The 17020-nt window shown below is 34.1% G+C and overlaps 1 protein-coding gene across 1 annotated transcript; it reads left to right on the top strand.

Annotated features, from left to right (window-relative positions):
- The first annotated feature begins 7269 nt into the window (after positions 1-7269).
- On the top strand, positions 7270-8193 carry LOC136846407 (uncharacterized). The gene is made up of 2 exons (XM_067117198.1): positions 7270-7428; positions 7806-8193. The coding sequence occupies exons 1-2, from the start codon at positions 7365-7367 to the stop codon at positions 8111-8113; spliced, it is 372 nt and encodes a 123-aa protein (XP_066973299.1). The 5' UTR covers positions 7270-7364; the 3' UTR covers positions 8114-8193.
- The last annotated feature ends 8827 nt before the right edge of the window (positions 8194-17020 follow it).

The following is a 17020-nucleotide window of genomic DNA, read 5'->3' as shown; positions in this document are numbered from 1 at the left end:
ACATACGGTGGCACCATGGCAGCCCCGACACTGTCGTAAAGAAAATGGTAAGGAAAATGGAACATAGAAAATGTATTTGAATCATAATCTTAAATAGGGGTGACTCATCTATTCTCAGAGTTGTGCGAAACTACAGATTCTGCTGCAAACAGTAAATTTGTAGGCCCATGTTCTCAGGCTTACACGACACAACAGGGGCATCAATAAGTGAAATTTTCGCCTCACGTAAGTCAAAGGCGCCATAAAATAAAATAAATAAGAAATAAAACAACAAAATCACAAGAGTACACCACATAGATTTGGAATTAGAGGGTACCTGTGAAGTACAAACTCTTATTTTTAAAACAACCAACTCATGTATCTGTTCAACCGGGACATAGACTATTACTCTTTAATGGAGATAAAAAACAGGTGACTTACAAGGAAACAGTTCTGACTTTAGATACAAGAAGTATGGCCAGAATAAAAGAAAATGAGAGCAACAAATGACTGGACAACTTAATAAACATTGTGAATAATTTTCCTCCTTACTCTCTTCCACGTGACACCTCCCACTTTTACATAAAGTTCTTGTCTCGAGATTTTTTTTATGATTCTGAGAACATTTTATCACTTTAGCCTGTCTTAACTTTTTACTTTATTGTCATCATTGATTTACTAAAGCATAGTGGTGTACAATAAATGATTAATTTTGTTCTTCTAATAAGTGTTTACCAAATTTTCTAAGATTGATCTTATGCTTGTAAATGAATTTTCTTGTTAGTTATTGGACAACCTTCACCATAAATTCAGTATGAATGGCACAAATCATTCATTGTGGGTAACATTAAACATTTACAAATTCCCATTACATGAAATAAAGAGTACTCTGAGAGACGAGCCCAGCTTAGGTGGGTTAAAACGACTTGGTTCTTCAATTCGGATCTTAAGGCTTTTATTGAAAAACATATTCAAAAAGTGTGAAGAAATCGAAAAATTAAGAGGGCATTGTGGTTATTACAATTACATCATATCTGGTTGAAAAGTGACCAGCAGATTACATACAAATATATAAATAAACACTAATAAATGATTTAAATAAATAAGAATGTAAACAAAAATAAAAATACAAGATGCAAATGAATATCATAAATGATTTTTAAGAATTTCATATACAGTACCAGTGAAAAATATCTGTGAATGAAAAAGAAATAAAAATTGATTTAAATAAATAAATAGATACAATATATATATATATATATATATATATATATATATATATATATATATATATATATATATTAAATAGCTCAGTCTGGTAAGTGCAAAAGACTTCATAGAAGCCTGTGGCGAGGATTTAATAAAGGTGGACACTTTGCTGTCCGTGTAGACACCCGGGATTACGTATAATCAACGGAAGGTTGCTTGGGTGTTACAGACTAATACACACATAAACAAAGCCACCAACATCTTTCTAAAAACATAACAGACACCTCCACGCCTCGAACTATATCGTAGAAAGGGGAGGGGATAATACATGTACATTCGTTGGTGCAGGGGTCTAAGCGATGTCAGGCAGGATATACCACACACCAAATCAAAGTAAAGAAGGCACACGTACCCCATAAAAAAATGGGAATAAAAGTGTGAAGAAGAAGAAGATATATATATATATATATATATATATATATATATATATATATATATACATAAATGCATATACAGTATATATATACATATAAATATATATATATATATATATATATATATATATATATATATATATATATATATATATATATATATATATATATATATAGGCTACTATGTATTCGGTGACTGATTTTTCTCGACAAATCGGGGATTGTGAGATCTTTTGTCTGTTTTTTCCTATTTATTTTTTTACTATCTAAATCTAATACTTTTGAAACGCATTATTAGCATTTAATAGTACTTGTTTTCATATTGAGGATTATATTCATTTCATAAATCCCTCATGACAGGAATTAAAGATCTGTGTGGAGTTCGCTTGGCGAATAACACATCTATATCAGTGTCTGATATTCGATCCCAGTCAACGTTTTCATTGTAAAAAAAAATTAGCGAAGCAAATGTAGCGTCACGTGTATGATAAACTATAAATATCATAAGAAGGTAAAACGCAGCATATATAAAATATAACATCACTGGTAAAGAGAATAAGTAACATTTTTCTAAGAATGTATAGAACGAACGCAACCACAAAACATGGTCACAAGATCCATGAATGTCCGTCAGAACACCTGACGCTTTCCCTTGCAACATGCGAGGTAGTAATAGTTGCTAACGTTCTTTTATCAGTTGCTGCATGCACGTTTACTTTCATTTTCAGTGTAAAAAAAAGAAAAAAATGGGTACTGGCCTGATAGTGACGGGGAAACAAACAGGTGATAGGTTATTTAGAACGCGCTCTTTTAAAAACTTCCAACTGTTTAGTACCGTAATTTTTTTTTTAGGTACGTAACCGGACGTGATGTCGCAGCAGTCCCCTTTTGGAAACTTCGTGTCATCATGACGAATACTAATACAACTGAAAAAGTATGTTACTTCTGGAAAAAAAGTAGGTTTTTAGTAAACTAAGGGAACCATTCGTATATTTTATCTCTGTACTGGAAGAAAATTACAATAGGCCTATATATTTACATTATAATTCGTGAGGCGAAGTGTGGATGCTGAATGCGAATAAAAAATAAGTTTGAAGGCGCTGAGATGAATGTTTTGCTTAGTGCATGTGTTGTAAGAAGAAATGGAATGGAGAAAAATGTGGAGATGCACAGAAAACTAGACAAAATTATTAACGTAGGTGAAAGGGAAAACCAGCGCTTGAAGTGCCGAGAAGAAGAAGAAGAAGAAGAAGCAGAGCTAGAAAGTGCCGGATAGACTAAAAGCATGAGGTATTGTGAAGAAAGCGTCCCAGTATCCTGGAAACGTTATATCGCGTACAAGTTAAAGCAAGTAAATGTGACTCATGCAATGTACAGTATGTCGATGTGCTGTTGATGAGCATCTTGTATAAGTTTCAAGCTGTTGATGGCAGTTTTTCTATAGGGGCTAATCCACAACTCCGGCAGTTAATGTACGAAAGTGGAAGTAATCACTATTTTTCCCTGTATATTATATATATATATATATATATATATATATATATATATATATATATATATATATATGTGTGTGTGTGTGTGTGTGTGTATGTATGTATGTATGTATGTATGTATGTATGTATGTATGTATGTATGTATATATATATATATATATAATTTATATATATATATATATATATATATATATATAAATATATATATATACATATACATACATATATATATATATATATATATACAAACATATATATGTATATATATGTATATATATATATCACAAATAATAGGCCACAAATATCCTTTAATATCAAATGAACGATGTCCTTATGAATAATTTACATCCAAGGGGAGTTATAAGTGATAAGTTCTTCATCATCAATGAGATTCAAACTTTGGCATGTTAAAAAGCAACGGTGTACAGTGACTTTTGACCACAGAACCATTAAGAGAGGTCTGTATACATATACACATAATATATAAGGTACAGTATATATGTATATGTATATATATGTATATATATATATATATACATATAATATTCCTGATTAAATGTGCACAACAAAATCAAATCCTTCATCATCATCATAAATAATTTACGAAAGTCATAAATAAAATTTTGCCACACGTCGCTTAGTTATGCACTTCCCTATACGAAGAAACGAACCTTCGTGAAAATACGCTCAGGATCCCAGAAATTCTCTTGTGTGTTTCTTATCATTCTTTGCTTATCTAGTTTCATTTTTCTTTTTTATTTGAGTAAGGTGGGTGCCGATTTTTGTCGGAAAAACAATTTTCGTCGGAAAAGCCATTTTTTTGTCGGAACCTAACCTTGTGAGTTGCAGCAATGTCGTAGATAGGACAGATTACGGGTGGACTCCCATGTGTTATCATCAGGAGGAAGAAGAAGAAGAAGAAGGCAATTGACTGTTGAAAAAAGTTGCAGGAAATGCACAGGTGACCGGTGTTGTTGAAACGCCATTTTAAAAAGCCCCCGGATTTCCAGATAAGTGATATTTTCGAATTCATTATAAAAAAAAACCTCAATTTTCTTTTCGGAGTTTGTAAATAAGTACAAAAAATATGATTTTTTTTCCTTAGAAAGGGATTATCAGTATTGACCGGATTTTCCGATATTTATTTTTTTGAATGCATTTAAAAAAACTTAATTATCTTTTCGGAGTTTATAAACAAGCACAATACAAATGATATGATGATGATTTCCTTATGAAGGATTATAAGTATTGATGGTCGGTCTACACGCTATTGCAGCATTCGACTGTATTTTCATGAAATTAGGAAAAAATGTTTAAAATCATTTGCAGTAGTTCAGTGTCACAATGGGTTTGGTTTACTGAACTTAGATGCAACTCATTTGTTAAATAAATATATATATATATATATATATAGATATATATATATATATATATACATATTTATACATACCTTACAAATATTATAGAGAGAGTATATATATATATATATATATACATATATATATATATTGTTACGTGTGAGGGTCTTGGTTGATCATGTATTATTCAATTTACGTAATTTTTACGGCCCTGCAAACCAAGATTACACGTAACCTGCCACTTGAAGCCAAAAGTTAACCTTAAAGAAGCTTTAATTTAGCTTGCAAACAAAGTAAGTGTTATTAACCTTAACAAATAATATTAATCAAAGATGGGTTTGATTTTTAAACGCAACGGTTCTTCCAGATGTTGGAGCAATCTACAAAGCATCAATTGATATAATTTGCTTACCAAATAAAAACATTTTACTGTATTAATCAGAGGATTTGAAGTTAACAACATAATAATGAGGCAAACGTCTAGACAATCTGTAAAGACATCTAAAAGTGACAAGAGTTAAGGAGTCTTTGGAATGTGAAATCCAGAAAAAGATAAAAGAATTGGCAAACCAACTTTCTTAACTCTTTACCTTTAGATACGAACGTTATGGTGCCCAACACCGCTTTGGCGGCTTATGAATTAAGCAAATTCCTCTGATTAATCGTAGATAATTTTATTTGAAAAGGATTTATATCAATTGATAATTTATAGATTTCTCCGAATGCTCCAGTTCTACTTTCTCTGACTGAAAACACCCATCTTTGATTAATTCATTAATATTTGTCATAAACATTGCATGCTACGAGACAGGTAAAAGGAAAAAGGAACCTTAGGAAGCTTCTTCCATTTATTCTTTCTGATATGGGAAATATATATATAGGGCGGATAAGGCCTAATTACCTATCCCGCTCAGCCGGATATTATATATATGATATTGAAGACGCTTTCTACACACACAAACAATTTCACTGTCTTGATATATGATACTATATCCCTAAATGTTCGATGTATGAACAGCGTAAATATTTATAATATATATATATATATATATATATATATATATATAGATTTTTCTAGAGTGAGAGAGAGAAAGAAATTATATTTAATTTTATTTTGTGTGTATGGAAAGCTGGTTAAGGTTATTTTTACAGGTTTAAATTATTGCGAGGAGACTTGGATGAAAGTTGTTTTGAATTCTTTTTTCAATTATTTGGCAAAATGTTTGTTTTTGATTCCCCGCTTTTTGCCATTTATACTTTTGGTGGGGACTTCCTGGCTGAGGATGAAATGAATATCATTCTCAGCTGGAGGTTTCTTGGAGACTTTGCTGCAATAGCAACAAAACATAAGAATGAGCTCCTGAAACTGGCTAGCATCTTTGCAGTCCCTGACTCGATAATAGTAATTTGGAAGAAAAAGCTACCCCTCGTCTTGTGTGCCTTCAATCCAACCTCCGAGTCGTAAAATTTTTAACTTTTATCTGGGGTTTTAGAGTTATTGAGCATGCACCTATCCTTATGCATTGCTGATCTAATATGTAATATAGTCCTCCGCTGAGACAATCTTAGCATCGCTTTTGCAGCCGCAGTCTTGATGCCACTTTATAACCATCGTTGATTTCACCCTGGCTGTGTGGTACATAATATTATCTACAGTTTATATTTAGGTGACTATTATTATGTATGTAAAATAATGAATTTATTTTGTGAAAACTCAAATATTAATATTTCAGCCCAATCATTTTTCCATTTATACTTATTATATGCTTACCTAGGAATAGCATTTTAATCCCCTTCCTCCTCCCATTTACTCTGAGTCGCTCAGTCATTGCCGAAAGAGTTTAAAACATAAGAATTAGCTTGTAACCTTATTCAGCAACAAAATGTGGGGTTTCATTTAGCAGTAATTATCAAAATTTTTTTGCAAAATAACATAAACTTGTTTAACATTTTTCGTTATCCTTTTGAACTTTTATCTGGGTTTTTGCTCTGTTCCACTTGCTCCTTCGCTTTAAGTAACCCTTTATGCAACGTGTCTTTAATATGTAATATAGTCCTGTGAACAATCTTAGCACCTTTTTGCGCCGCAGTCTTGATGATTTTCTACGTTGCTTCTGTGAAAAAAAAATACATACATAACGGACGTTTCTAATGAGCTCTTCATGGTACGTTATATCATAAGGTGAAACTGGGTCATACGGAATGACTTAGCGTTAAAAGCCGGATTTTCCATACGCCCCAGAGCAAGAAAAATTGTTTAAAAAATAACAATAAAAAGTTATTATCTAAACTTGCACTTGAATGTTCCCACAGGCAGATTTTTTAAAAGTTTTGTAACGTTCAAACCGACATCACGGTATCTAGAATATTTTATTTGAAATTGAAATTAAAATGCAAAGGGGTTGTCCAGTCAATTAATTTTTGATGCTGGGGCAAAGTAATTTAGCAAGGAATTGATTTAAGTATGTTTCCTAAATCCTGGTATGTAGCGTCTGTCGTTATTAATTTCATAATCTTATGTTTCGTAAGTGATAAGAACTTATAAAATAGCAAAGCCATTATTCATGTTGTAAAGAAACCGAAATTGAATTGTCTTCCAGCTATCTTTTGGTTGTAAATGCACAGTCCCAGGATACCACTAATGGACCCATTATTTTCCATTATTTACATTTTTCCTCGGAAATTCCACACTGCGTCTTCAGTAACCTAAGAAACCCTCTTGTCATGCAGTTACGGGAAACCGCTGCATGCACAGATAACAGTTTTATTTTCATTGCTTGGCTTTAATTTTTCCCCGATAGAAGGCAAAGGTTGCATCCCTTCTGCGGCTATAAAAGGCAGCTCGTAGCAGCTGTATTATTCTGTTTGAATAATCTTGAAAGCTCTCCGAAATGAAGATCTTCCTTCTAATCTGCGCTCTTTTTGCCACAGGCTGCGTGGCGCAGTTTCCATGCCGTAAGTTGTTGAGCCGTTCCAAAGGCAAATCCCGTCTACCACTATTGCTACTAATTTTAATTATTCTCATACTGGGTACACCTTGCAGGACGATATTCAAAGCTTTGTCAATAAATTACTAGTAATTACTATCAACTGCTTCTGTTACGTAATTGTGTCTTGTACGGCGCACGGTAGAGGGAACGGTACTGCAAGTCTCGTGGGCAGTTAGGCACGTGTGCGTGCGTGTGTGTGCGCGTTTGTGCGTGCGTTTGTGTTCGTGTGTGTTCAGAAACACATGAACAACGACTAAGAACTAATCTTTTTGAAATCCAAGTGTCAGTTTTTCAAATCAAAACTCTGATAACTCCTCCAAATTCTTCTCTTTTACTTTTCAGTTCCCAGCCCTCCCAAAGACCTGCGCATCGTCGGCCTTCACTCCCACGCTATCGATATTGAATTCGAGGATCCGGACGACCTCGACGAATGCCCAATCCTGAGCTACCACGCCGAAATTGAGAAGGTGGTGGTGGTGACCGGGGCGATGTCCAACGTGGAAGAGTATATCCCGACAAGCAGAACCCACTCCCAGACTTTTCCTTTCCTTCAGGCGAACACTGTCTACAGGATAAGCGTGATCTCCGTCTCCACTTTAGACGTGTTTTCGCATCCAGCGGTCATTGAGGCTGAAACTCTGTCACAATAAAGTAGATAGCCTGTGTAACAGTTGACCTTATAGAGGAAAGAAAGGGCTCCTTATGGAAAACAAATAAAGGTTTATCATCAGTTGATATCTTTGAATTCACTGCCACTTCTGCAGCAGATACCCTGATTCAATAAAGTAGTTGCTCTGAGTAACAGTTGGCCTCATAGAAGAAAGAAAAGCCTCCCGACGGAAAACGAATAAAAGTTTATCATTGTTTGATATCTTTGAATTCACTGCTACTTTTCAATGGGATACGCATGAATAACTATTAATAAAAAAAGTCTAAGATGGTTTAACTGATCTGCTAAGGCGATTCCCGCCTGCTATTAGTAAATGGATGTCCGAAGAGTGTAGACTCCCCCCCACCACCTCCACCATCCCCCCTCCCCGCCCATCACCCCTACTTCCAACCCCACCATTTACAAAATGGATAGTAAAGAAGGGATCGTCCCCTTACCAGCAACGTGAAGTGGGAATTAGACAGTGAGGTGGACCCCTCCCTAGGGACAAAAACTTCCAAGATTTTGGCTATCATGCTCAGCGTATGGGAGGTAAGCAATCGAGGAGTAAGATACTGAAAGCAAAAACAATTTTGAGAAGCGAAACGATATCAAAGTTATTAAACTTCTAATGAACCAGATTTGCATACTTAATTAGCACATGATTGAAACTAAAATCAAATTTGACTCACATAACAATGCATGTACAATCACTCAAAAATGTTTTGCAACATACTTCAAAACTTTTCGGACAACAGCTTATAAGAGCGACATCTGGCGCTATTTGGCAACTCAGTTGTAAGCGCGTGAAACAACTGAACACTATAGTGATGGGTCCGAGAAATCACCTGCAGTTTCCCATAAACAGGGCTTTTCTGATACTTTGGCTTACTGTTGTCATTTTTATTAATAAAAGGATGTTACTATAATACTTCAGAGGTCATCGCTGTTCTTATGTTTTAATATTTTCATCTCCAACCGCCATTGCTATCGTTGTTTTATCTCCTTCATTATGTGTGAACTTTGTAGACATAGGCCTGCGACTGTTATAAGTTGAACTATTAGTCTTATTAACATCAACAAATACGACTTTTGTAAAGATTTGCTTGTACATTATTTAACTAATCCTATGTATATTGTGAACTATTGTGAAACTTAATATAAAATATACTGAACTAGACTAACAGATTTCACGTCTGTTTTGCTGTAATACATAGAATCGTAATCGCATACACACACACACAAACACACACACATCTATATATATATATATATATATATATATATATATATATATATCGCATATATATATATATATATATATATATATATAATGCCGTATATATAATATATCATGTGTAATTTCTCATTTCTTTCATTGTTACTTAGGCTATCATTTTGATGCCCTCTCTTATGAAGTTAACCTGAATATATAACACCTATTTTAGTATTTCCTTATTATCTAAGTTTCTAAAGAATTAAAATTAGCAAGAAGTTCAACATTAATTTAGTTAATGCTAAACGCCAGCAGGAGAAGACTACCATGCTCATCAGTGGAGAATGTCTCCTCTTCATCGCAAAAAGATGATTCTTACAGAAATCATCGGCCACTAGATTATATTATAACGCAAACCCTAGCCTCTATTCTTGTGTTTCGCTGATATGAAGTGTTTCTTGGCAGGAGTATGATGAAATAATATCTTGGTCTCATGTAGCCTGTTACGGAAGGTTTGAGCAGCAACTTGAAGGGAAAGCGTAATGTTCTCTCTTTATGGCAACACCGGCTTGTCAGGGGAGTTAGGCGGAGCTCCTTCAGTGATCATCCGATGATGATCCTTACCAGTAATGCAACAATGAGGTCGTCCTCACTTTTTACAATGAATTTATCATATTTCCTCGTTCTCTCTGTTGTTTTATTCCTCTATACATGGTTGTTTTATTTACGCTAAGCTGCCGAGCAGTATCTACAATAGAGACATTAGTCTTATGCAAGGTAATGATTATGGTTGGTCTCCGTTGCTCATCTTATCGGTGCAAGTGACGAGACAGTTTTAGTTTAATTTCCTGCCCAGAATGTGGAGTCACACGATAACATACGACGTTACGAGATTTTTTTTGTTTTGTTTTTGACAACAATAATGGTTGAATTCTTTCTTTCTTTATTTATATATACTTTCACTGATGATTATTCAATATTATTTTATTAGTCAATAAGCTTTTATCTGGATTCGAAATATAGTTTCTTCTTTGACTCTTTTGCCCAATCATCTGAAGTGAAATTTTTCAAAATGTTTCGTCATTTTTCGCAATATGAATTTTTCTTCACCATTCTTTTTATATTGTTAATCAAAGTGATTGATAACCAAAGTCGAATAGGAAAATTACATTTCCTTGTAAATATCAAAAGAACAAATTACAGTTAGTGAACGAAAACTTCTGGAACATGTTGCAAAACATTTTTTGAGTGACTGTACATATGCATTATATATAAGCTACTCTCTCTCTCTCTCTCTGTCTCTCTCTCAACGACCTCTGTAAAAATTATCTTAGTTCAAATCTATATCATTTATATCCTTTCATTTTTTTAAAGAAAGGTAAAATTTTATGTTCTTACAAACGGATAAGTGAAAATATGCGTTTTGTCATAAGAATAAATTAATAAAATTTAACCATACAAATAAATTGATAAACTGGAAGAATCATTTAACAAATGTTTCAAGTGTTTCGTCAAAATCAGTTCATCCATTCTAAGTTCCCATTGGAGGAAAATAAAATGTTTATAATAATAATAATAATAATAATAATAATAATAATAGAAGAGTTCAAGAAGAAGAATAATAAGAAGAAGAAGAAAGAAGAATAAGAAGAAGAAGAAGAGAAAGAAGGACTTCAAGAAGAAGAAGAAGAAGAAGAAGACAGACATGCCAGCTAGACAGACAGACAGACAGACTCTCAAGACACTTGAAACACTCTCGCTCCCAAAATAGGTGTTTTAACCACGGGCCTAACGTCATAGGGCAACGAACCCGGATAGTATAAAAAGAATAAAATTTACAATTCAAGTAACAGCTATCTGGGATGGTTTTATTCACGCACCGGTAAAGCTTATCTGGGGTCAACATTTATCAGTCAGCTAATAGAGTCTTTTCAGTAACATGTACTTATCCTTTTGTTTAGAAAAAAATCAAAAGACCCCAGTGACTTAACAAAACAGTTTTGTTTTAGGTTTTAATGACTGTCTTATTTTAATTTATTGAATATTACATAATATTATTTCTACTTCCAACTGGTAACTAGACATTGCTACCCTGGTAATGAGAGGTCTACGGACTCTAATGTACTGCTCAAGGTAAAGGAACAACTACTGTAGTCTGTGAGAGTTTTGGAAATGTCCTCTGCCATATTAGCTCTATTATCGTGAAGCTCATGGCAATCACTGTTCTTCACTGTAACTTTGTGAAATCACAAATGGCTGGGGAAAATAGTGTTTTGGACAATGCACTCTCTAATTTATCTTGCACAAATGACAGAAATCTTAAACACCAGGGTTTCATAACTTGTATGAATGTTTATGGATTTGACAAATGAGAGGAAGCCTCTCTCATGTGTTGAAGAGAGCAAAATGTGAATTCATCATGACGGCACTTGTAAATGCTTTAGTGTAATGGAAAGACAGAATCAACCTAAGACTGTCTCAATAGTAAAGGTTTGTCCTAATCTTTTGACTATAACGGGAAAAAGTTCCTTTAATTCTTAGTTCTCCTAATCCAGTAGCTGTTGGAAAGTTTATATTTTATTGGAAATTTGTCAATTTGTCTTCTTTAATTCTTTATCATTCTTGTTACTTTTTTCAGATGATCGCAAAATGAGAAGAGTTTAATGAGGCTAGATCTTCCCTATGCCTTGTTCCAAAATCAAGTCAGGTTATCTTAAATTGTTTTAATGAGTCCAAGTCACAACGTAAAATATATTAAACTTTAATTTAATAAATATATTAAACTTTTAAATCAACCAGCTTCATTGTTTGTAATGCTGTCCTTTGTTTTGTTGAATAGCTAAAGTTTAAGACATGTATTCATCTAATAATGTGAATAAAGAAGTATACTTTGGTTGATAGATAAGGGAATACATAATACGAAAAATACCACAGGCGTTCTACAGAAATAACAATTTGTATTCTACTCTCATACTGCGCAATGAGTTTAATTGTTTTTTTTTTTACTGAATGTACCATAACAAATGTTCAGACGTGATTACGTCACACAAATGCTGAACTTGAGTCCAATCAATATTGATGTTAATGAAGTTTGTATTCAGTAGTTAATTACTGTTATTAGCGTCCTTCAACCTGGGTAATTATCCACTTAAATAAAACGACTTTTAGGTTCAATGGCTCGCGTTTTTTTTTTTTTTTACCAAAGCATGTGGGAGCTCTAGTAAATCTAATAAGTGTTCCTTCTTCTTTTTTCAGTTTTTTATGAATTTTCTAAAAGCTTATGAAATATTAAAAAAATACAGTTATCAGGAATGAGGAAGCCACCAATTCTTATGTTGCGATCAGGCAAATTTTAAATAGTAACAAATATTATCATTATTATCATTCAGAAGATGAAGAACCCTATTCCTTATGACTTGAAATTCAAGCTTCCAAAGAAGATGGTGCTCATTAGGAAGAAGTAAGAGGAGATAAAGGAAATACGGAAAGAAGGATCCCTTTCACTATTAAAAGAAAAAATAAATTAATAAGTTAATAAATATATAAAAATGTATTAAAATGCATGGAAACAGTATTAGGGTAGTAATGCATTGCATCTTCGCTTGAACTTGAGGTTGCAATTTGCATGACACCCTCAGGAGACTGTTCCACAGTCCAACAGTGTGAGGAATAAATAAATGAATATACAGGAAACATCTCCCGGCTGCTCTTGGGATGAATTTCAAACCCCCAAGCCTCAATCTGCGCTGTTCGGCAATTATTATAACCTAAGACCGTGTTTGAGTCTACTGAAGATTACCATACTAAACCTATTATCCTATACGGAATAGACATCTCTGCATTACATTTTTTACAGATTCTTTTTAATCTTATTATTTCAAGAGAATCTTTATATAGACATCTTGCTCTTCTTACAAGGAATTCTTTACGAGTGTACTGGAAGAATCTTGTACCAAATTTAATTACCTATAGAAATGGACTTCTTTGTGTAACAGTTCATATAATACTGTACAAATCTGTTTTAACTTTATGATTCGTTAGAATCTCTATAGACATTTGCTCGTATTAAAAGGAATTCTCTCTTACCTGTATGTGACATCATGAGTTACTTAACTTGGACCAAAACGTCCTTGATGATGTGCAGGGCAACAGCACACGCAAGACAGTTAGATAACAACAGTATTCTCTTCTTTCACTCACTTTTGTCGGTCTAAGGCAAAGGTGACGTCACTTCAGGGACTATAAAGCTGTGGATACCAGCTGGTATCCAAGTTCTTCAAACCGAAGAGTCTTGCGAGCAAACTGAAAATGAAGGCGTCTCTGATCATCCTCTCTCTGTTGGCTGCGGTCTGCATGGCGCAGCATCCCTGTCGTAAGTTGGCGAGTTCCCAGGAACAGCTCCTGCGTCCTTTTTCTTTGTATGTGCAGTAGCTTCGTCTTTCATCTGTGAGTTAGGGAAACCAAAACTAATTAAATCTTAACGAATGATTTATCATAGTTATTTTGACTATTATACTAGGTTTTCATTGTGATGCAATGTCTTCTGTGTTAGGAAAATGATAAACTAATTAAATCTTGACAAGTTATTATTATCAAAAATTATTTTTATTATTATTTCAGGTTTTCGTTATCTTGAATTTAATATTAACAAGTTGTTATGTTTAATATTATTATTATTATTATTATTATTATTATTATTATTATTATTATTATTATTCCAGCTTCTTTACCCAAAAATTTAGGACTAACATTCTACATTACAATACCCATTAAAATAACTTCAAAGTCTTTTCAGTCTTTTCCTAGCTACTGGGTTTCGGACTTGGGGAATCACTGTTTTCGTCTTGCTCAAGTTTAAAGCATAAGCCTTACTTCTCCAAGAAAATCGTATTGGAAAGCTTTGAGCGTAAATAAACATCTTGTTTCAACTGTCAACAAACGTTATCACGCCCAATTTTGCCACCTTTTTTATGATCTAATTTTATCACCTTCCAGCACTTTCAAAGTTGATATCTTTACATTCCCATGTTTTTTCTTCTACAAGCCTGGATACTCTGTCTGTTAACTATCCAGAGATAAATTACTGGTCTCTATGAAAAAAAACAGCTTGGATCAATTCTAAACCTCAAACAGTTAAACTATCAAATGTTTTTATAATGTATATATAACATACTACATACATAGAGACACACACGCATGTATGATGTGTGTGTGTATGTGTACGTATGAGCTGAAAGGTTAGACTTTTTTTACAGTTTTGCTTTTTGAGTAACATCAATTCACCAATCATCTTGGTTCCAAGATTCCTTCATCTTTCATTACATTAATTATAATTTCCTTCTACTTCTTTTTTCTAGTCCCGAGCCCACCTCAAACCTCCGAATCGCTGACCTGGGGACCCACTCCATCGGCATCGAATTCGAAGACCCAGAATGACCTTGAAAGGTGCCCCATTGCCAGCTACCACCACGGAAAGAGAAGGTTCCCGTCGCAACTGAAATTGTGGATTACAGCGCTGTACCGGACAGGACCCATTACCACGAATTCATTCTCCTCCATTCCGACACGGTTTAAGATCTCAGTGACCGCCATCTCTACATTCGATGATGTTCTCCCATCCGGCGACCATTGAGGTGAGACGCTGAGAGAGTAAAACATCTGAATCCTCAGGAGCTGTAGCGGGAATATATGTTGATGTGTGAAGCTAAATGCGTGTAGTCTGCAGCAAAGGCACACGAGCTAAAAATAAAAGTAGATGTGATAGATTCTTTTATTTATATCCCCATTTTTTTCCCTGTTACCCACTACTCTTACACTTCATTTTTCGTTCGCCATTTCTCCTGTTTCTTTGATAACCAAATAAAATTTTGCCTGCAATGTAAGACCAAAAAAAAAAAAATGGAAAAGGAAAAATATAAAAATTACTTAAGCAGATCTCTCTTCAGCCCTGTATAGTACCGATGGGTTTTCTTAAACCAAAAGCATATGTTACCTGGTGCTGTCTACTATGCGGATGAAGCAGAAGTCAAGGTTTTATTTTATTTAATTTATTTTATTTATTTATTTACTTACTTTATTTATTTATTTATTTATTTATTTATTTTACATTTCGAAGCAGCAGCTGTTATCCGAACAAAACCCTGTCAGTAACCTTTTAGACAAGAGTTAAAAATAGTGAGTATAAACGAAAGCAATGAACTCATTACTGATTACACATCGAACGGCGTTATAATGTTATCTGTGTATTGTAATAATGGGTTCATTGACTGGTAATAACGTAGCTGATTTATGCACCAATAACTATTGATGCGTAACCATTACTTTTATTACCAGTCAGTTATTTTTCAGGTAAATCCGTCGGGAAGACTTTACACTTGTGAAATCAACAAACCACGAACTTGGGATAAATGGGATTACGTACAGGATCCCAACAAAAGTTGTGCTCGCGTCAGTGACATTTACTAACACTTACCGCCAATGACGTTTAGAGCATATTCAAATGGCTAAACTATATTTATGAGCCAATGGTATTTGGAAAACTATGACAAACTGATTACGTTTAACTCGTAAATCGTACAGGATTCAGATATTATTGACTCTCTCAATTTTGCTTTTATTGTACTGACTTTCTCTCTCTCTTTTATTTCTTTTAGACTTCATCAATGTTTTTCCCAATATGACAATATCACCAAGTTACTAAGCATCGATATGACAGAGTAAAAAAGAAGTAAAAAGTGCGCCGAAGTTTCTTCGGCGCAATCGAGTTTTTGTACAGCCGCTACAGCGTATAATCAAGGCCCTCGAAAACAGATCTATCTTTTTCGGTCTTGGTATAATGCTGTATGAGCCGCGGCCCATGAAACTTTAACCACGGCCCGATGGTGCTATCCTATATCGTTGCCAGAAGCACGATTATGGCTAAATTTAACCTTAAATCAAATAAAACTACTGAGGCTAGAGGGTTGCAATTTGGTATGTTTGATGATTGGAGGGTGGATGGACAAATATAGCAAGTTGCAGCCATCTAGCCTTTCCAGTAGTTTTTAAGATCTTAGGGCGGGCAGAAAAGTGGCCAGAAAAATTGCGACAGAATAAAGTGCGGACGTACAGACAAAGCCGGCACGATGGTTTTCTTTTACAGAAAGCTAAAAAGGTGTCGAATTTAAGAGTGAAATACAGTTATTTTACCTAAGTTATACCAAAGACATCGCTTGAAAGTTATCGGAAATAAATAAAATGTTTCTGCTTACGTACTATCGCCTACTACCACTAATATTAGTAGAGAGAATAATTGTGCAAACATATTGGGTTATCGAAACAAAATTTCATTTAGCTAGTAACTGATATTGATAGGCAGTTTTATAGTATTTTTCTTTTAATACGCAGCGTTGTTAAAAAAGTAACTATAAACCCTTGCGTCTGAAAACACTTTTCAATTGTAGTTTCCTACTACGAAATTTACCATCCTCAAAAATATTGGAATTGAATATAAGATTTAGGCCAAAGGTTTAGCGCTGGGACCTATAAGGTCATTCAGCGCTGAAAACAATTTTGAAACAACTGTTAGAGAGGGTGGAAAAGTAAGATGAGAGAAAGGGAATATGAACGGAGGTGTTGTAAAGGAATAAAACGGGTTGTAAAGGACCAAGTGGTGCAGCTAGTGGCCGACGGCCGCTACTAAACATCCTCAGT

The sequence above is a fragment of the Macrobrachium rosenbergii genome, chromosome 15 (genome assembly GCF_040412425.1).
Source record: "Macrobrachium rosenbergii isolate ZJJX-2024 chromosome 15, ASM4041242v1, whole genome shotgun sequence".
Lineage (NCBI taxonomy): Eukaryota > Metazoa > Arthropoda > Malacostraca > Decapoda > Palaemonidae > Macrobrachium > Macrobrachium rosenbergii.
This window is presented reverse-complemented; position numbering and strand designations above follow the sequence as displayed.